The following is a 20,906-nucleotide window of genomic DNA, read 5'->3' on the forward strand; positions in this document are numbered from 1 at the left end:
TCTATGCCTGACAGAAGAGATGTTGGAATCCTGGTCTGACCCTGTCAATTAAGTCAGCCAGGTGGCTCCTCACTTTGTTTACAGCTTAATGCCACCAGCTAACACCAAATCAGTCTGTTTTATTTGGCACTATGACTGTGCATTGTCAGGAGCACAGGAGAAATGATTCTTGCTGACAGGGAGTGTTGGTGTAGAGGTGAGTTTTGGGATCTCTTTTTTCCTAACTGGGTAGTAGGAGAAATAAAAGTATATATTCTTTATACAAAATACTATCCCAAAAGGTGTAATGGGGGTTCTTGATGTTGACTTTTCAGCTCTCTAGACTGGCTCAGAACTGGTAAACAGGCCCAGGCATCCTCAAGGAATTCAGGATTTTTGCTCTGGAAAAGTTCTTTTTATCCAAAGTGCAGTCTACAGAGGTAACTTCTTGGGATCCCATTTGCCAAGGAAAACTACATTCTTCCATGAACCATGTCATCTCAAACAACAAACTCAGGTGAAATACAAGAGCAGAAGGATAAATATTTCCTGTGTAGATACACAGCTAATTCTTGCCAAAACTGAGAAGAAGAGTCATGGTGGCTTCAGTATTCATTGGATCAAGTCTGAGGAATTGTTGCCTGACTCTGTTTTGTCCAAAGTTATTGCTAACTAGAGGTTTAGGAAAATATTGTCAGATTTTGGAGGCAGGTCAGATGCATGTGCACTTTTTACTAAAGTTTTTTTTCTGAGAAGAATTTATTCAAAGTTTGTCTCTCTTGTCCCTCTTGTATGTTGAGGGGAAAAACCACTTACACGCTAGGTTTTTTTACATCAGATCAGCCAGTTGTTATTAGATGTAAGTGGTTATCTTCATCATAGCTGGCTGGTCTGCAGGACTCATTTTTTAATTGCTGTTGGGGAGCAAAGAGAGCTCCCTAGTGGCAGGAGCAAGGGTGTTGGTTTCAATCCACAGATGCCTGGGTTCCCAGTAGCTTTCCATTTTATAAGACGTACAGCAGCCATTGGATAATCTACCCTGGTTTTGAACACATAACTATTTCGTCATGCTTTGTCTTCTGATCTTAGAGCAGGGCTATCAGCACAGAAGGAATTCCCAGAAATTACTTCTGTTTTCAGTGTCTCAGTGGTGGGATATCTGCTAGAAAAGTCCAGCATCTGGTTATGGATTTGTTCACGTTGCCATTCAACCTTTGTGCCAGCATCTGTTTGTCTGTTTCAGATGTACTGACTGAATATCCTTAAGTGTGAGGGATTTAATTCCACATCTTCAGGCTGATGCTCCATAAGGGAGCTAAGGACAGATTTCCTATAGGATAAGCACCTTACACTCACAGTGCCATCTGGTCAGGCTCTGAACACGTTATCAGAGAAATCAGGTCACTATGTGCCTGTGAGCAATCCTCAGATGAACGTGACCACTCTGGCTTCTGCAGCCTCACAGCCACAACAGCCTCAGCTCTCCCAAGAACCTCTCACACCAGGCCCAGTTCCTGTCAAACACTCAGGCTGCATCTGGAATGTTCCTTTAAGAGCTGGTTGCTCCCAGCTGCTCCTACAGCACAGGCACTCAGGGCTGCTGATTTACACCTGCTCTAGGAGGCATTGCAGGCAGGGCATTCAAAGGTTCCACCACACAAAAATGCCTGCTTGTTAACTGCCCACCTGTGCAATCGCTCAACTCCACTGCTGTGCACTCCATTTGTGATGTGTGGTGCAGTCACAGCAATGGGTACATCCTGGCTGAAGGAACTCTGAGTGCAAAAGCCAAACAGCAGCAAGGTTTCTCTCGAGCACCTGACAAGCAATGCATCACCTTGCCTAGGACAGGGAAGGAGAGTGCTTTTCTGCTTTGGTTTTGTCATGTTGTTTGGGCTTCGGCATTGATGCCAACCTCAGGGGCCAAAATGGCATATTCCTGAGGCATCCTTTGGTGCTTGCCTGGCCTCTGAAAATTAAACCTCTGTAGCATGTGCTTCAAATTGCCTCCTAAAACTGAAGTGCGCTGGAAGAGGCTGTCTTTGCTAGGTGAGTCCTCCACACAAAACTTTCTGTTTGCACTATCCCAGTCAGTGCCAGTTGTGTGGCCTGTTCACCAAGCAATGCTAAAACCTGCAGTGTATCACAGATTTCTCCCCAAGGGATGCCTGTATAGGAAGGTGTTTTCATCAGAAAAAAGAAAGAAAAAAGTGTGATGGAGTCTATCTGTTTATGAATGCTGTCAGAGAAACAGTGAGGTGGTGAAAAGCAAGATTCTGTATGAGCTGAGATAATGCAGCAGTGTCTTCAAGTTCCTCTTCAAGGTGTTTTTGGGGGTTTTTTTTTAGTCACTCAGTGGCTTTCCAGTTGTTAACTTCCATTACTTGGAAAGCAATAAATGATGGCAATTGTCACTGAGCTCTTATCTTGATGTTGTTTGAGTGTACTAAGGTTAAACAATTTGGCATTTTCCTTTTACTTAGTTAAATGTATACCAATACTGCTGCTTTATTCTGCACACATCTTCAGCAGTGTGGTTGATGAAAAGAGAGAAAGCACTATGTGTGTCTTGACCTTCACCTTGTAAGCTCCACTTCTGATAGTCTTTGAAATGAACTCCTCTTAAATTTACATGTAAGTCAAGACTCAGCAGTTTTTAAAACAGATCCTTGAGTCTGAGCAGTAAAGTCAACCTGCTCATCATAATTTTATCATAAAATGTGCTTTGCACTTGATTTCCTGCCTTCCTATTTCTTTCTTCAACATTCTTTCCATGCTTCCTTTTGTTCCTCAACATGTTGGGTTTTCCTCCATGTCATTTCTCATTGAATAGAAAATTAATATTTCACCTCCGGGCCCCACCCCTTCTTTGTCTATGTGAGATCTCAAAGAAATTCTGCTGTCTGAATTTCCACAAGGGCTGAATTACAATAATTTCTCTCCATGAATTTCTGCCCATGAGGCTGACTGAAGTGTATGTTTTCGAAAAATAGGTTGTAAAATGGTGCTGCATGGCCTTTTTTGTTTTCAGACATTAATTTTGTACCAAGGACACTTACAGGATTTGAACATCTCTGTTTCAAGGCCCCATATAATCATCTTAAAGCCACAGTATGAGAAGGGATTTTTCTGTCATGTAATTTGTATTTCAGAATTCACTGCAATAACTTTGGACTGTGTAATCTTAGTTAGCAGATGTGAAAGCCTTTTCTCAGATATTTTATTCATTCCTCAACATCTATTGTTGAGATTCTTGCTATGTAGTTCTCTTGATTTATCTTATTGATAGATTGTTTAAAAAAAAAAGCCAAGTACAGCATTTTGAGATAAAGTAGTAGGAAGTGTGGGAGGAGATTGTGAGAGCACAGTGCTCATAGGTAGAGCTAGTAGGAATGAAGAGACAATCTTTGGGCTCTCAACAGGTTAAACTACTTGATTTGAGAACCATCATGCACACACTGATTGCAGAAATCTCTCCAGGCAAAGAGTAGATATTTGATGGAAAATGTAAGTGGGAATAGAGTGATAGTCCCGCGTGTTTTGGAGATAAATTACTTCAAAGCTGAGTATTTAATATTCTTGTAATAGAAAATCTGTTGACAAATATCTTGTTTTCTAGGTTAAGGTTATACCACGGCTTTGGTATAAGGCTGCCTGGATACTCAGGTCTCCTCTGGACACAGCAATCCAAGGGAAAGGCTGAGGTACGCCCTGGCCAGTTGGATCTCCATACCCTAACAAGGTAAGTACTTGTCAGTTAGTCCAGTGTGAGAATTACTGGGTTGTGGCATTCCCTTTGGAGAATGGTTTAAGGCACACCCCTGCATTCCCAAGAGAGACCATAGGAAGAGCCACCTGTGTCATACATTTACCTGAGTAAAGTCCAGGGGCTGCATCAGCCCCCGTGGCCAAAGTGCTGGTGTGGTTCAGAGCTGATCTCTGGTGAGGCCTGTGGTTCACCTGTAGTGTTTGCATTCATGCCATTGCTGTGCTGACAGCTGAGTTGGGTCAGACATGGCAGTGAAAGGAGCAGGTTCCACCCTCATACATCCCCTGGTTCAACAAGTCACGTTACACTCTTGTAAGCAGGACATCCACACAGGGATGTCCATGGCATGCACAGCAGCCAGGAGATTCATGGGGAAAGCACAAGTGTCTCTTTGCTCTGCTTAAACAAGTCTTGTTATTTTCCTCAGTCACGCTGAGTAAACTATAAAATCTGGGTGTATTCACTATTCACACCCCAACTCTGAGTTACATGTGTAATTTTTACTGGCAAAACAATGAACAATACTAGTTCTTTCATAAATAACTTGGACTGCCTGTCTGCTGCTAACTGGCATCCTTCACACAGATCTGTGTCATGCTCCACAGCACCACATCCATCACAGATCATGCTGCTGAAATGAATGTAGGCTATCAAAATATACCTGGATATTCTAGGGGCTATTTGTTCATTTTCTATCTTCTATTCATTTTCAAAACAAAACGAGGAGACTGATTCGTAGCTCCAAAGAAGCAAAGTTACTGAATTGTAAATGGATTTTGCATTGGTTTTTAAAAGCCTCTAAACTAGTAAAATAGATAGCAGGAACTTTAATTACTTAACAGCTGCAGAAAATGCTCCCCTTTCCTCAGTTACCTGCAGCACCTTCTTTACAAATGCTATAAAACACTTTTTGGCAGTCTAAAACCAAGAGAAGCTGTATCTGAGATGAAGTTACCTCTTTTTCCCAGGAATTCCCCAAACCTCTGCTGCCACCCACAGTGAATGGCAATAACTCATGATAAATCATGCAGGCAAATGCTCTGAGATTTTCGATGTATAGTCTAGTATTTTTTTCAGATGGGCTGCAACCATCATCTCTTCACCTGTGTGGAAAAAATGTTCGCCCCATTTTGTTGGGAAACCACTTTGTTGTCTGTTTTAAAGCCACTGTGGAAATGCTAAAACTGGTAAATATTTGCTGTCAGCTCTCCTTCTGTTTTCCTGACATTGTAATTTCTTAATTCCTTTGAAGGTTAGAACATCATGGCTGAATGTTTCTGTTCTTGTTATCCAAAATAAGGAGTGTTCAAACCCAAAGGGCTGGAGTTGATATAATGCTTGTAGTCACCTCTCTAAATCTTGATTTTCCTTTCCATGAATGAGGAATTTTTTCCTTTTTCTGCTCTGTGGGTGTGTCTTCCTGAATCAGTTGAATTACAAAGTCTTTTTCATGCTATGTGTTTTATCAGACTAATTTTTTTTCTGATGAGGATGGTGAAATACTGGCACAGGCTGCCCTGAGGAACTGTAGATGCCCTGTCCCTGGGAACATTCAGGAGCAACCTGATCAAGTTGAAGATGTCCTTGCTCACTGCAGGGGTTTTAAACCTTAAATGAGCAAGATGAGCTTGTTCCTTCCAACACAAAGCATTCTGTGATACTACCCAGGTTTCACCACTCTCCTGCACACTGCTGAGGTTTAGCATAGCTGCTTAGTGGAGCTGCAATATAAAAAAAATGTGTAGACAGTCAAGTTACAACTCATGTTGTTTTCTAAATGCCTTAAACCAAACAAGTACAGTGTCACTTTCAGCCTGGAATTACTGAGCTAAGAGAGGTTTATAAATTTAACCAAGATCACTCATGACCACATCAGAATCTTTTGATTACTTTTATGTGAATTTAATGATCTTGGGCTTATTACTTATAGACTGTGCTGGATATAAAAACTGAACTTAGACCCCCATGTGTCAGAACTGTAGCAATGAGCTCATTTTCCTTTTAGACTGTTAAATTCATTCAATTCATAGCAAGAGAATAACACTGAAAGGAAGAAAGAGGTGTTTATTTGTTTGCATTTTAATCTGTCATGACTACTAAACATTCCATGTCATTTTAAAAAAATTTGCATATCCTAATTGATGAGAATAGGCCATGGAGAGATGCATAAACTCCCATTTAGGAGGTGGCATATTTGTTCTGGCAGCTGGGAAGATCAGAGTTTGGTGATAATGGCCAAAGACTCAAGCACACGTCTCTGATTAGATTTAACCACCAAAAGGTAGGACTGGTTCTCTTTTGTAGTTCCTACTGAGCAATGTTTGACCTGTTGCAAGTCTGTTTCTCTCCCATAGCTGGTAATTCAAAACATAGAGATGGGCATTGAAGGTTTTTGAGGGACTTCAATCTTTTCTCCCCAGCCAACAAACTGGCCCAGGTTCTTGCAGATTCCCCAGTTCCTATAGTTTCTCCCAGCAATCAGACAGAAGGTATGGGGCTGTGCTATGAAAACGTAAAACCTGGGTCATGTAAAACTTGGGTCGTGTAAAATTCTTCACCAGCAAAACCAATCTGAAATGTCATCAACAGCTTTTCCTGCATGTTTCCAGCATCATCTGTATTCTGTGTTAATGGAAATTGGTGGAGAGTGATGATAAGCCCCAGTACAAGTCATCTCTCAGTCCTTTGCAGCGAGATTTTTAGGAAGGGGAATGATGTAGTTTGGGCAGGCAAGAGTGTTTGGTCTGGTTTTTGGTGGGCGGCGTGTTTTGTGTCTCAGCTCTGGTGAAACAAGAGTGCTCTGACCCCTCCCAGGTGCCAGGCAGGCAGCAGACACCCAGGCAACAAGTGTGATCATTAAATTTACCTTACCTCAGCATGTCCTGCTGCTCTTAAGGTGTTTGGAGATCAGCTGAGACAATTCTTGCTCACACCGTGCTGTGGGACTTGCTGCTGAACTGACCCTTTGGTGTGCAAGGGACAGCCCAGCTGCAACCAGGGTTGTTAGGGTGCCTGTCTTACCTTTCAAGCTAAAAAAGAACTTCCCACTCACTCTCAAAGATGTGAGAATAGGGAGAGGTTTGAGAAAATTTGACTGAGGCTCCACTTCTCTCCTTTGCAGAATTGCATGGGGAATTCTGTGTGAACTGTGCTGTGCATAATCCCTCCAGGTTATCAGTGTTAAGTCCCACAGCCCCTTTTAGCATGTGATTTACAAACACAGTGTGATCTGGTGTCTTTCTGCACTTGCAGAAAGGTTTATGTAAAGTGTGCAGCACTTTTTATGCTGAATTTATTTGCACGCACAAATGTGCATAAAAAAAATGCTGAATACTTCTCTCCAGGGTAATGCCTAATGTCATAAACACCCCAAATTCAAGGACAAGCATATAAAAAAGTAGCTTAAACTGTTGTTATATGAGTGTGAACTTTATTACTTATCAATACTTGTCCAGAGCCTAGAACGGAGGAAAATGGAAACATAAAATCAGAAGACAATACATAGTTATTAAAAAGCAAAGCAGGATGGTGGAAAATAATATCTGTTATTTCTTTAATTTCATTTTTTCTCACAATTTTTAAATTGCAAATGCATGTAAGCATCCAAAAACTGATCAAAATGCAACTCATGCAAACCTCCCATTTATATGCCAAGCAGGCATTCTCCAGGTGGGCAGCTCTAATGTGATCACCCTGAGGTGGAAGAGCCACCCACGATGTGGAAAGGGTAATTTCTCTGGGTGCCAGCTCAGTCGGTGCCCTCTGCTCAGCCTGCCAGCACGGGTGGCTGCAGGTGCCAGCTGGGATTCCAGTGGCACAACTCACTCCCTCAGCTGTGAGCTGCCCCCAGCCCAAGCTCCTGGTGGCATTGCTGTGTAGTGGGACAGGCTGTGCTCCTGGGGAAGTTTATGTCCCCATCTGCTGCCAGTTGTAGTTTGGCTAACGTTTTAGTCTGTGCTTTGGGACGGGGCTCAAGAGCAGCTGTCTTTGTGGGACTCACAATTCCCCCGCTCAGGGTTGTGTAAACAGAAAAAGTGCAGCTCCTGATAGTGGTGAAAGCCCCTTTCTTGCCAGCCATATTTGATTAAGGAGGATTACTAGTCTTAGGCTTAAGGTTTAGGGCTAAAAAAGTGAACATGGCAGGGCCCAGATTTTCCAAGATTCTCAAAGGCTCAGAGAGATGAGAGATAACACGGCGAGAGCTGGCCTTGTGTGTGGCTGGTTTTGTGTCTGGCCCTGTGCCCAGCAATGATCTGCTTTCATGCTGGGAAGTAGCTTTGTCCTGGGGGAAGAAAAGTCTCCATGGCTCAGGGCATCCCAGGGGGCTTCTCAGTGCACAATTCAGCAGTTTTACAGCCGTGCTGCACTGGCCCCAGTATCCCCCAGCTGTGGTCAGAGGCAGGGAAGTCTGCAGAATATTCATTGCACTTTTTGTAGCATCCTTCAACATATAAACTTCTACTGTATAAAAATTCAGATTGTCTAAGAAGCTCCAGTAGATATTGCTGATCAGTGACCCAAACTTCTGTTCTGAAGATATTGCATCTTTTCTGGATGTTTTTCATACTGAATAGTAAACAAAACCCTGGGAAACCAGTTGGTCCAGATCAGGTGGGTAAATTTGAGATCAGACGGGTTTATTTCATACTTCTTTTATGTTTCTTGCTACTCGATATGCTAAAAATGTAGGGAATTAGAAGTTTCTTCTACATAGAAACTTCCTTCCATTCCCAAAAAAGCTGGGACAGAAGGTACTGCTTTCCTTAAACCCCCTCCTGCCCCTTTTCTTCCAAAGGAGGAAATTCATCAAAATAACCCTGGATCCATGAGCTGTGTTGGTTTTGATCAAAGTATATTTTCTGACAGAGAAAACTACTTAAATGTTGCTGTGGTAGGTATGGATCTGACTGTACATAGACACATATTAACTAGGTTTTCAAACTGTAAGGGGATTAAGAGCTCAAACTCATTCAAATTCAGGAGGGAGGCATTTTGCTTCCTTGGAGATGCAGGCCCTAGAGATTCAGATCCCCAGGGGATGCAACCAGGGGAACAGACAGCTATTAACTTTGACAAGAGCTCTCCATCACATGTTCTAGGAAAACACTCTGTAGGAAAAAAGCATCTTTTTAGTTCTGGGTTGAGGAGGCAGATGAGAAGACATTTAGGTGCTATTTATGTTTTCTTTTGGGCACCATGCAGGTCTATTTCTGTGATTTTATCAGTGGTTTAATACTATTTTTGACAGCGGTGGGATGATTAAATCTGCTATAGAGACTAAATTTATATCCATCTTCTATATGTGTATGTGCTCCCACACAGTTTTCAGCTTTGGATCCCCATATCATGAATTTAAATGCACTAAAAATACATTTGTTTTTCATAGTTGCCTGCTGCAGGTTTCCCTGAGCTTTACAGGCCACTGCTGCAGTCACAGCATGTGGTTCAACATGGAGCTTTTGTAAATAGTGCTCTACAAATATAATACAGAGTCAGAACAAAGGTCTGACCCCATAGGAAATGGTCAGAAAGAGATCAAGATGTGAAAGTGCCTTTGCCTGGTTTAACTCCTGAGTTTCTGGCGGGAGGTAATGTAGTGCTGTACTGAATCAGGGTTTGTATCTGTGTCATCACATTTGTTAGTCATCAGTGAACCCAGTCTTCATTAAATTGTCTGATCCATTTGCAGCCTTCTTTAGTCTTTTATTCTCTGTACCATTCTCTGGCAAATTCCATTATGGGTGATGAGTTTTGTTAATACTGACCCAAGAGTTTTGCTTTTCTCCTGTGTCTGCAACAAAGGCCTCTGCCATGGTCCCCTCCAGCATTTGTTCCCCCTGTCAAGGTCAGGGGAAGGCACACTATAAATGTGTGACAGCTCCTTCTAGAGGAAAAATATATTGGAGCTGGCCAGGCTGTCAGTCCCCTCCATGAGTGATGAAAGCTATCCCTGCAGCGCTGCCCATCTTCAGCTTTGCATCCCACAGGCCAGGGCTGGGAGGGGAGACTGTCTGTGGGGTTATGTCTAGGGAACATGGACCTGTTCCCTTCTGAAACTTTAGCAAACGGCAATAAAACATGTGGGGGGCTGAGGGAGCCGAAGACTTCACTACTGCCCTGTGTGAAGCTGCTGCCTCCTGGCTGTGCACCTGCGTTCAGTGTTTGCACTGCGTGTGCCCACCTCACCTGTGCCACTGCAGCCACCCGGCCAGGGACCCTGCCGGGCAGCATGTGCAGCTCCTGCCACTTTTTAAAGCCCTGTGATGGAGTACTCTTCGACTGATTCATTTCTTAGACATTTCTTTCACTCTGACTGTTAATTAAATAACCCAGAGAACTCCATTAACACATCCTTAAAGGGCAAGTGCTTTGCCACAGGGCAGGTTTAAACAGCTCAGCTCCAATGTAAACATCTCGGTGCTTGGCAGCCAGGTGCTGCAGAATCGAACAGCCACAGAACTGTCTGAGCTGGAAGGGACCACAGGGGTCACTGAGTCACCTACTGTCAGTGATGGAGCTCCTTTCAAACAGGTTTGTCTGTGAACATCCTCAGTGTGATTCATTTTTAACCATATAGTATACTGGAATATATATATATGTATATCAGTTAGTGTAAATATGTCAAAACAAGCAATTTTTAAAAGCCACTTTTTTTAATGTGTTGATGATTAAACACACTTCTTAGTACGCTGAAAATTTCTTGCTGAAAGTAAAAGATGCTTTCAGCAATTCATGCAGTTTAGGAATTAATTGATCAAGCCAACTAATAAAAAAAAACATTTTGACTTCTGCATTTTTAATATGCAATGTTGTGTAATTTTTTTGCTATCATAAGTGCATTCTTTAAAATGGTAACAATAATTTCTATTGTTTTTGCTAATATTAAATTTTCTTCTTTTGTAGTTTCTCAAGATTATCAGAGCTTAAATAAAGATAAACTTCTTTTAGCTCTTAAAAACGGAGAACTGGCCTAGAGAATTAAAGACAGAGCTCAGAAAGAAAACAAAATGTCCACTTTACCTTCTCCCTGACTTGTGTGTTTGGACAGCACAAATACAGTAGCAACAGCAAAACATGAGAGTTGCACTGATTCCTCCAAATCTTGTCTCAGAGATGAGTCCCACAGCTCGCTGCAAAGTAATTGGTCTAATTAGGTGGTAGGAAGGAGCTTCTTTAAATGCCTCAGAAATTAAGACGTGTCATCCGCTTAACATCTTAGCATCTGTTACTGCCTCTTCCCCATTTCTCTGCTACATCAGTCTGAAGGGCACTTTCCTGGACATTTCAGAGAGATTAAAAAATAAATAAAAACAACAAAAGCCAAGCCCTTATAACGCAGAAGAAGTTGGCTCTTTCTTCAGTGGGATGAAGCATGTAAGGCATTTCACCCCCTCCTTATTTCTCAGTTTGGTGCATGTTTGCCTGGGTGAGTACAATAATCACTTTGTTAAGTAAAAATATAGGAGAATGCAAGCATAACCTTAAATCCTGTAGTTATCCTTACTGATGTGGTAATGTTGTTCTGAAATATTTTCCTTGGCTACTGGTCCTTGTGCAAATGTTACTCTCTGTGTTTTATATACTTGCAGTTTTGTTTTAAATGGGCTATTTTAAATTTCTAACAGTCAGTCAGTAGAATGACAACTAATTTGTTTTTTGTTTTGTTTTTTTTTTTAACTTTGCTGTGTCTGGCAGCAAGTAAGTATTAAATTATGGCTAATTGCTCATGTAGTAGGCATAATTTTAAGGCAGGATGTGCTTAGAACACTGAGTAAGAAAACTGGGTAAGGTACCAAGGCACTGGGAAAGTTTCAGGCTTGTCTGTGTAGAGTAGGGGAGAGGTGTTCAATCATTGCAAGCTGAAAAAGTTAATTTTTCATTGAAGCTGCCTGGAACTGGTTGAGATTTTTTTAGGGAGGTCCTGCTATTTGTTTTGTTTCAGTTGATTTAGAGGGGGCTTATATACTCTCTCTATTTCCTGCTATATAAGTACTGTAGCAGTGGCATGTGAAAGTAATTTTATTAAAAGTTTCTGTACAGATACAGTTCTGAAAGTCCAGTGCAGCAACTGGGTGTGTTATTGCAGCAACTGGGTGTGTTATGCACTCCTAGTATTCCCAAAACAACTCCTGTTTACTGAGAGTCAGGTAACTGAGCCAGCCAAGTAACTGTCACCTACAAAATGCTTTTGTTTGGCTTCTGTTTTGTTTTAATTGCAGTTCAGGCAAATTATGCCCCCTATTTCTTTGATAATGGAGCCAGAAGCACAAATGGGAACATGGCACTTCTCAGCCTTTCGGAGGACACGCCTGTTGGTCAGTATTAAAATTTGTATGTTTAAACCGTGAAACTGGAGTTGCTTGCTCTTATGATGAACGTATATATTTTCTTGTAGGTTGTTGTTATATCCTGTGATCTTACATGTTTTTCTCTCAAGCTTTTAATTGGCCTCAATTTAAAATGACATGTTTGAATTGTAGCTGCAATTTAAAACATGAATTCTAGCTCTCTCTTTTTTGGTCCACCAATCTATTCACAGCTTCAGAGCACAGACCTTTGGGGTCAGAAATATATTTGTGGTTTCTCACCAATTCTGTAAATGCTTATGAGAAGAAAGTCTAGTTTCTAGTAATTTTATCAGCCTTGATAAAAACAAGCTGTACATTGAAAAGTAAGGGGCATGATTTTTCCTAAACTCATTTTTAATGTTTACGTACAAATGGTAAAAAATGTTTCCACTTGTAGTGAAAATTCCTTTGTCAAAATAACTGATGATTTTTAAAAAGGTTTAGTTTTGGTTTATTGAAAATTCAAAAATTGATACAGTTTTCAGATTTCAGCACTTTGAGGCAGGTCTACTTATGCTACTTTTAACTGTGGTTGCACTAAGTTAAATAAGAACAAAAGGTGATTTATAATCTATATTTTCTGTGGGGGAAAATAATCTCCTAACACCTAAACAATTATATAAAAATATATTAAATGATGAACATCACCTTTACTTCAAACTTTGCACTGAAATTTTATTTAGGATTTTCTTTTGTTCATCTGTAGCTTTCACGGGCTAAATCAGAAAAATATTTAGTTAATGCAAACTGAGTACCAAAGCACCCCTTGTGCCTCATGCAGAAGAGAGATATGGCAGCACAGGGGGTGCACCAAACACCCCCTCCCAGGGCTTAGGCAGCTGGGGAAGGCCAGGATGAGGGAAGATCAGAGGGCACAGCCTGCTCTGAAAGCCTGACATTGCCACCCACACCTTCTTAGCCAGACCAAGGTCACTCTCTGTGCTGGGAAGCAGCTGCCTGGGTTTGCTCAAAGTCTCCATTTCTGACCCAGTGGTGTTAATGTCATCCAAGGCCCCTGCTGGGCCTGCTGGTGGGTGGGGAGAGAGGTATTTGGAAGCAGCAAATTCTCCTTTACCTGCTCAGCTTGAGAAGAGCAGGGGGAGAAGGCAGCACATAGTGTACAAGTGGCACATCTCAACGACAAACTTAAAAGCAGCTTGCTTATGATGCAGCAGGAATTTGCTATAAGCTTGGTCAGGCTTAAGTGGAAACCTCAGCTTGAAGGCCAACAGTAATGTAGTGGCACTTGCAAAAGCCAGAGGCAGACCAAGGAGCTGCAATTTTTGCTGTACTTCTGCCTGGATTCTCATTGAAACCACGCTTAGTTCAGCCTTGGCAGTTCCTCTGGTTCTGCTGAATGCTGGAGTTAGATTAGCCAGTGGAATCACTTGTCCAAGTGTAGATAACACTTGTAATGCCAGAGAGCCACAAAATGGGACCCCAACTCAGTTTGTTTGGGGTGGTGCTTGCCAAGTCCTCCACTGAAACTGCAGGCAGTACAACCTGCTTCCCATCCAACTCACACTCCTGGTGTGGTGCCAGCCTGCAGACATTCACCGAGCACCAGTCTCCCTGCCACCACTGGGAGCCTCCAGGCACCTGCGTGGTGATGAGGAGCTAAAGATGGCACAGGGCCACAACACTGGCAAAAATGTCCCACCATCAGGACTGCAGCGCCACATGGTCTCTCAGATGACAGCACTGCCTGCAGCAGGGAAGTACAGCAGTAATTTTCACTGCATCTGATCTGGTGCTCCAGCAGCCAAAAAAAGGACAGTGTGCCTGAACAGCAAAACAGCAGTGTGAGGGATCAGAGCTTGTGTTAGTGCTCTCCTAATTAGCCCAAGTAAGAATAATGAGATATGTGTGATGGGCTCCTGGATGTGCTTTTGTAACATTAGCAACCAGACTAGGGACATAGAGTTCTCTGGAGAGTTTGTGCTTTGCTTGTAGCATTGATGAAGCTCAGGCTGGCTCTGTCTTGAGAGCTGCTGTGCCTCCTGCCTACTAGCTTCATTCAGAATGTGCTTACATGTGTTTAAATTGGCTGGCTTGTTCTTCTAATTTGATGTATAAATGTGCTTTAAAAGACAAGAGAGAAGCAGCCTCTCTCTGAAAGCTCCAAAAGACCTGTAGAAACCCTTGGGAAAGAGAGATAAGATCTTACTTCTGAGAAGACCAAATTGTAGTTGCTTTGTCACACAGCTTCCAGTGCTTCTTTGGGCTAATTCCCAGAAAACCTTGACAAACAGCTGTAAGTACTGCAAGGTCCTCTCTTCTCAAAGCACTTTCAGAAGTTCCATTGGAACATGGTGGCTTGGGATTTGTTTAACACAAACTGCTGCTGCCCATGTCAGCACAGCCACTCCTCAGGGAGGCTTTGGCAGAGACAGTCACAGAGAAGGGCACAAACAGCACTGACACTTCAGTGTGGCAGTGCTGGGTGTGCTTTCAGCTTTGTACAGGGCAAGAGGACCAGCGTTCACATCAGATCACAGCCAGATCTTTGTGCCAGAGCTCAGTGCTAAATGGCTACCAGGCTGGCCCTCTTCTGTGGCACTGCAGAGGAGACAATTGTTCTTCATCACTTGCTCTGATCTCCTCCAGAAGGAGGGGAAGGAATCTGGTCTCCCATGTCCATGTGCAGTCCCAAGCATCCACACTCCCCCAGTCATCCCTCAGGTTGAGCAGGATAACCAGTGACAAAACAGAGGAATTAAAACTTCCATATGTTTGATTCTGGATGGCTTCACTCAGGCTTAAGTGCTGCCAAAAATGGACAGGTTGCTATTAGATCCTTCCTCACATAAAGTTTGGAGTCATGGGCAGGATGCTTTTCTTGGCAGCAGCTGGTGTCTGATCTGTGCAATGCCACAGACAGCAGCTTTAACAAACCTCCAGAAATTTTAGTCTTTGACCCTGCTGAGATTGCAAGTGGTTGGCAAAGTAATATGTGTTAGTTATATTCCCAGACATCTGTAGGCAAGGGACATGCAACATTTGGGAACATTGAAAGGACATGATGCATTCTCTGTGTGGCTGTAGAAAGAGAAATTGCAGCTCTGCAGCTGTGAACACATTAAATTCATTACCATTCCCATATCATCCTTAACTTGACCTTCTTTTCCCTTGTCCAGTTTTGCTTATTTACAGACAGTTGTAACTTGTGTACCAAGATATCATAAAACCACCAACTACTCTTTCTGCATGAATGCTTGAAAATACCTGCAGATTCCCCGATCCTATTTATTGCTGCAGGTCATGAGACCCCTCAGGGTAAGAGGGGCCAGAACAGCAGTGTCAGATTTAAGAAGAATGGGAGAAGTTATAAACTGAAATAGCAATTGGTGTTTGTGGTTTGGCAGGGCAGGTGGGTAATTAGCTCTTTGCATGTGTACATACAAAATGTGCGTGTGCTCCTAATCAAGGTCTTAAGGCAGGAGTGGGATGCTATTTCAGGTTGTTTGTTTCATCTTACCCCATAATCCCTGTAAGCCTCATAGCAGGGACAGAGTGGGGCTGGGAGCAGCTGCAGAGCAGGGGATTGAAGCATACTCCGTAAGTTCATTACTCTCTCAAAGCCCAAACATCATCAATGCTCTGTAGATCTCTGCGTGATCTCCTTGCATTTCCCTTTCTGTTTTTTCCCTTGCCCCCAAGAAGGCACTCCTCCCATGAAAAGCCAGTTTGCAGTGGCAGTTCTCTGATCAAAGCTACAGCTGCCAACTACTCACCCCTGGGTGACTGATCCCTTCAGATCCCTCCATCCTTGAAGCTTGCCCTGTTCCTGCACCCTCCTGGTCTCCTTTCTTCCCATCATTCGCAGCTGACTGTGGAGAGCCTTCTTGTTCCCTCTGGTACCTATCATTCTTTCCTCGTTTCTGTTGCCCTGGTCCACCTCTAGGAAAGCTGAGATCTACCAGAACAGAAGTGTTAAACACAGTCTGCCTTCTGCACTCCTGCAGCAGTGCCAGCAGTGCACAGAGCAAAGCCCCCTGCAAAGCTGAGCACTGCACAGAGATGCTCCGAGCACTCACAGGTGTTACAGCCTTCAATTTTGTTTTGATTCTTCTGACAGAAACTGCAGATACATCAGAAAATTGCACTCAGATGGCTTCTCCTTAGAGCTGGCTGCTGTGGGTGCCACAGGGACATCTTGCTGCTGTCCATGGGGTGATAGTCCAGGCCGTGTGCTGAGCACTTGCTGCTGTATCCCACCTCTCCACGACAGACACTGGCTGCTGCAGGGAGTGTTTCAGCAGGGAGTGTAGCAGCCATGGTGTTCAGGCTGCTGATGTTGCCGTGTTTCTGCTTTCAACCAGCTGGAGGACCAGAGTGCAGGGAGGGAGCAGGAGTCCCCTGGGCATGGTCCAGAAGGAGTGGCAGCAAGCAGGAGATGGGAAAAGAGCTGGCTTTGGGGTAGTCGTGGTGTGTGTCCGTGACCTCCAGGAGCCTGAGCTCCCCTGAGCTTGGGGTGAGCTTGGTGTCAAAAGAGCAATTTGTAGCTTTGTGTTAACTGACCATCTCCTTTCTGCTGGGGAAATGGGCCCTTGGCAGAGACAGGTGGAGAGCAGGCGAAGTGGTATTTGCTGTGACATTAGAAACAGAGATGTCTTGTCCTGGGAGCATGGCCGTGCATGTCCCTCTCAGCATCTTGTTAACAGATGTCAGCTGTGGTGGCAAAGGACAACGGCAGGACTGAGCATGAATCCAAAATGTGCTTGGTTTGTTTAACTGACAGGGAAGGGATCTGACTGCTGAGTGTTCCACAGCAGAAAGTGCGAGCATGTCTTCAATGAAAAAGCAAAACCAGCCCCAGAGGCCAGGGCAGAGACTGTGATTAAATTTGAGTAAAAAATGAAGAAAAATGGAGCGATGGCATCATGAGAGAGCCATTTAGCCCAAGTGGCAGAGCAGAGAGCAAATGACTTTTAAGATGGAATAGGAAAACAGAGTGAAAAAGCCTGGCATTGCTCCTGGGAGGAAGCCACAGCAGGAAGCAGCAAGTAGCTCCCCAGGACTCCCCTGTCCCAGCCTGCTGCATCATCCCCTGGGTACTCAGAGTATCCAGCTCTTCTAACTCTGGCATTTGCCATATCCTCAAGTAAAGACTCTTCTATTCCCATAATTTTATGAGAGGGAGAGGCTGTTTACTTGGTATCCTCTGGTAAGATTTTAGCTGTCTTTTTCATTTATTTCCTTTTCAGCAAGTAGAGGCAGCACACTGAGAACAGATTTTTAATTGGCATTAACACTCTGTTGAGAAGTGTTCCTGGGGGTGTTAATGATATGGAGAGTACTGTGCAGTGAAATTACTATTTGGAAAAAATAAGGAATTATAATGAGTTAGAAAATAAATTTTGATCCACAATCTAATTTAAAAGGCATGCGAGTATTTTGTATTATGAAAAATGAAGTATCAGCTTTAGCTAGAAAGCAAACAGTCCAGTGTAAAGATCAATGAAGTCCATCATTACTTGCTCAGAAAGCTCAGTAATCTCAGTCTATACCAATATCAATAGTTCTTCTCACATTTAGCAGCAAGAAAATTCCTGTCTTCCACATAAGAAAATTCTAAGAAATTTTAGAAGGAAAGGAAACTGTGCGATTTCAAGAACAAGCCCAAGTTCAGATGGGTTCACATGAACTTTCAGTCTGTTTTTCTCTAGCCCTGAGCCCCCTGAGGAGTGGTTTGCATTTGTGTCCTGCTGGTATTGGGATTTCAGGGCAGCCACAGCTGTGCCTGGTGGTTGCTCTCAGGCTCCAAGAGAGCCCAGATGTGGTGTCCATCCTGTTTCTCCACGGCACAGGGAGCACTGCTCAGCAGCTGCTGCAGACATCCACACAAGCTAGAAACAGGCAGGGCAGCCAGCACTGTGTCAAGGGCAAGGGACAGGAAAAGGTAGTAAGAGCAGAAAACAACTGAGAAGCAGAGACAATTAATGACCAAAAAAAAGGCTGCAGAAAAGCATTATATTTATAAGGATAGCACTGAGATGATGACAAATGGCACCTTAAATCTCCAATTGGACCCAGCTGTGATATCAAGACAAAGCTTTTGAGAAACAAAAGTAAATGAGTCAGTGCTGGTGCTGCAGAACCCTCCACAGTTTTCAAATCTCTGTCTCTTATATAGATAGTTGTATCAGGAAGCAGGTGTCCTTTCAGGATCCTATTTTATATCAGTCCCAGTTAATTACTCTTCTTTCATTTCTTTGTGTTTAGAGAGTTGTTACAGTCAGAAGTGTCTCATCATAATGCTCATTGTCTTTCCCTAATAATTTTCAGAGATCACAGTTACAGATGTGTTGTTATTTTCCCATTCTGTTTTGTGGTAAAAGTACAAGAAAAATGTGGGAAAATGTTTTGTAGTTTCATGAACTCTTTTGCAAGTCTTAATTATTTGCTGGCTGGCTGAACCAGCTCATAACAGGGTCTTTTGTTAGTGTTCTCGTGGGTGCATTGGTTTTTGCAACATAACTTTTTTCTGTACAAAGTTGCCCAAATATTGCCCTGGTAATTATCATACGAGAGTGTACTCCTACGTGAGCACAGATTCCACATGGTTTGGTGTAATCTCTTGCTATGACAAGAAGACAGCCATGCTTTGCAAATATCGCCACTGATGGCTGGATGCCCCATGTCCAGTAAGGCCTCTGAGCAACTTCACAGTTTGCACGCCAAGGAGGAAGCAAATGAGGTCCAAAAGATTGCCTTGCAAAAGTGAGGAAACCTTTGAGAAACTGACTTGTCAGTGGTGTGGGCAAAGCTCTAGAATTAAACACAACCTTACAGATGTGGTCAGTGATCTATGCGACTGAAGAGAGGAGATGAGAAAAAGATTATCACTTTTAAGTACTGAATTAAAAATCTGCCCAACTCAAGACCACCAGAGTAGTTCAAAACTGAGAGTCTTAATGTTCTTCCTTAACTTTATGTTAACTTTCTTAGCAGGGATCCTTCCACCCTATATTTGGGTTGCATGTGTGAGCAAAACTCACTAGTAACCAGTGAGTCACTTGGCTATAGTATTTCCAGTGCAGAGGGCTTTGTTAGATGTAAAGCACAGTTTCTGTGCTTATCCTCTACAACCTGAATACCTCAGGTAATTTACCCAAGGCACATTGGACTGGAAGGAAACAACAGCAGTGGTTTATATTTCAGGCTCAGTTAACTGGTGTTCCTAAACTGTTTGAAGTCATTTGGATGAAGATGTTAAAGCACAGTAGAATAACAGACATGTAAGTTTTTAAAAAAATACTAATAAACAGTCTCACCATGCTTTGAAAATATGGTTGTTATGACTCCCCCAGGAATTATCATTTATAATACACAAAGTCAGTTTAGTGGAAAAACTGACACCAACCTCTCAATGTTTAAAAATAGAAATAACAATCTTTCTCCAGCTTCTGAAGGAAATACATTGATGAGTTTGAAAAATTTTATAATTGGTATTAGCATGAGTGGATATGTCAAGTCCAAAGAATTTAACGAGAGCGAGCTAATGAGTGGGAGTGAAGTAGGAAAGAAGACTTTTGCATTGATTAATTCTGAAAGTGGGAAGGTAAAAAAATGTCCTTGCATCTTCCAAGTTCCAAAGCTCAGATCCAGTCCTGCAGGAGCTCTCCCTGAGGCCGGATTCTCTGCGTGCTAGTTTGCAGTTCTGGTGTTCCTACAAAGAAGAGGTCTGTGAGGGCCTTTTGGTACTGCTGAGATTGCCACCCAGTTATACAACAGCATCACTTCTGGCTCACCTGGGCTGAGAACAGGTGAAGAGCTTGTCACCTATGTAAACCCTCAGATATGCACAGTATTGACCTGGATACAGCTCCACAGGAAAGGGCCTAAAGTGACAGAAACCAGAAACTGATGGGCTCAATTTAACCAGCTGGCTAAACGTTGACATCAGGACTATTGAACTGTTTGCTTTTCCATATTTCCCAGTAAGTGGGGTTGATTGACAAAACCTTTTCCTGTTGCAGTGTTCCTAAGGAACAGACCAGTGAAACACTCACTGATTGAAATAATCACAGGGAAATGCTGTTGCATATCGATTTTCAGGTACCCATGTGTACACTCTGAATGGAACTGATCCAGAAGGAGATCCCGTGACCTATGACCTGACCTATGAAGCTGGATCAAGGCGCTACTTTTCTGTTGACAAGAACCTTGGAAATGTTACTTTGATCGAGGAGCTTGACAGAGAGGTACAGTCAAATGGCACCACTCCAGGTGTTTGTGGAATTTCTTTCCATTTTAATTTTTGATCTGAGGCTTTGAGGGACAAGGCCGGTTTATTAGCCCCTGAAGCATGTAATATACTTTGCAATTCTAAGACGTTATACTTCACCCTTCATGTTGCATTCCAGTTGACTTGTGTCACTAACATTGCTATCAATTTTTTTAGCTGCTGTCTGTCCAACTTTTTTCAAAAGAGAAGTATATTCTTCATTTCTATCTTCCCCCACCCACACCCCTGAGCAAGAGCTCAGGTGCCGTTGTCACATCCTCAGACAGGGTTCTCTCCTGTCATTAGGAAAAAGGAGAGATTTGTGTAAGCAGTGTTTCAGGACACTCCTCTAGTACATCGTAGCCCTTTAGCCAATGTAACTGTGCTGGTTAAAGATGCCTAAAGGCAGCCTTATTCTGGGAACACAGGCATTGAACCTTTCATCTCCTCACTGACAAGCTTACACAGTATTTGGTAAAGCCTTTAAAATTCTGTATACTAAGATAGAATAATTTTGAACCGAAGTGCCATTTCAGGGAACATTTCTTGGAAAAGGAGACTGATTTTTATGAGCACTTTT

At 42.8% G+C, this 20,906-nt stretch overlaps 1 protein-coding gene across 1 annotated transcript in view; it reads left to right on the plus strand.

The window, feature by feature from the left end:
- Positions 1–11,045: 11,045 nt before the first annotated feature.
- The window catches only part of CDHR1 (cadherin related family member 1), a 42,326-nt gene continuing 32,465 nt past the window's right edge, over positions 11,046–20,906 (plus strand). Inside the window, exons 1-3 of the mRNA XM_066324506.1 lie at positions 11,046–11,174; positions 11,968–12,063; positions 20,158–20,303. Coding sequence (XP_066180603.1) covers positions 11,114–11,174; positions 11,968–12,063; positions 20,158–20,303 — 303 coding nt within the window. The 5' untranslated portion in view covers positions 11,046–11,113. The remainder of the gene's footprint in view (positions 11,175–11,967; positions 12,064–20,157; positions 20,304–20,906) is intronic.

Source organism: Sylvia atricapilla, chromosome 8 (genome assembly GCF_009819655.1).
Source record: "Sylvia atricapilla isolate bSylAtr1 chromosome 8, bSylAtr1.pri, whole genome shotgun sequence".
In the NCBI taxonomy this organism is placed as follows: domain Eukaryota; kingdom Metazoa; phylum Chordata; class Aves; order Passeriformes; family Sylviidae; genus Sylvia; species Sylvia atricapilla.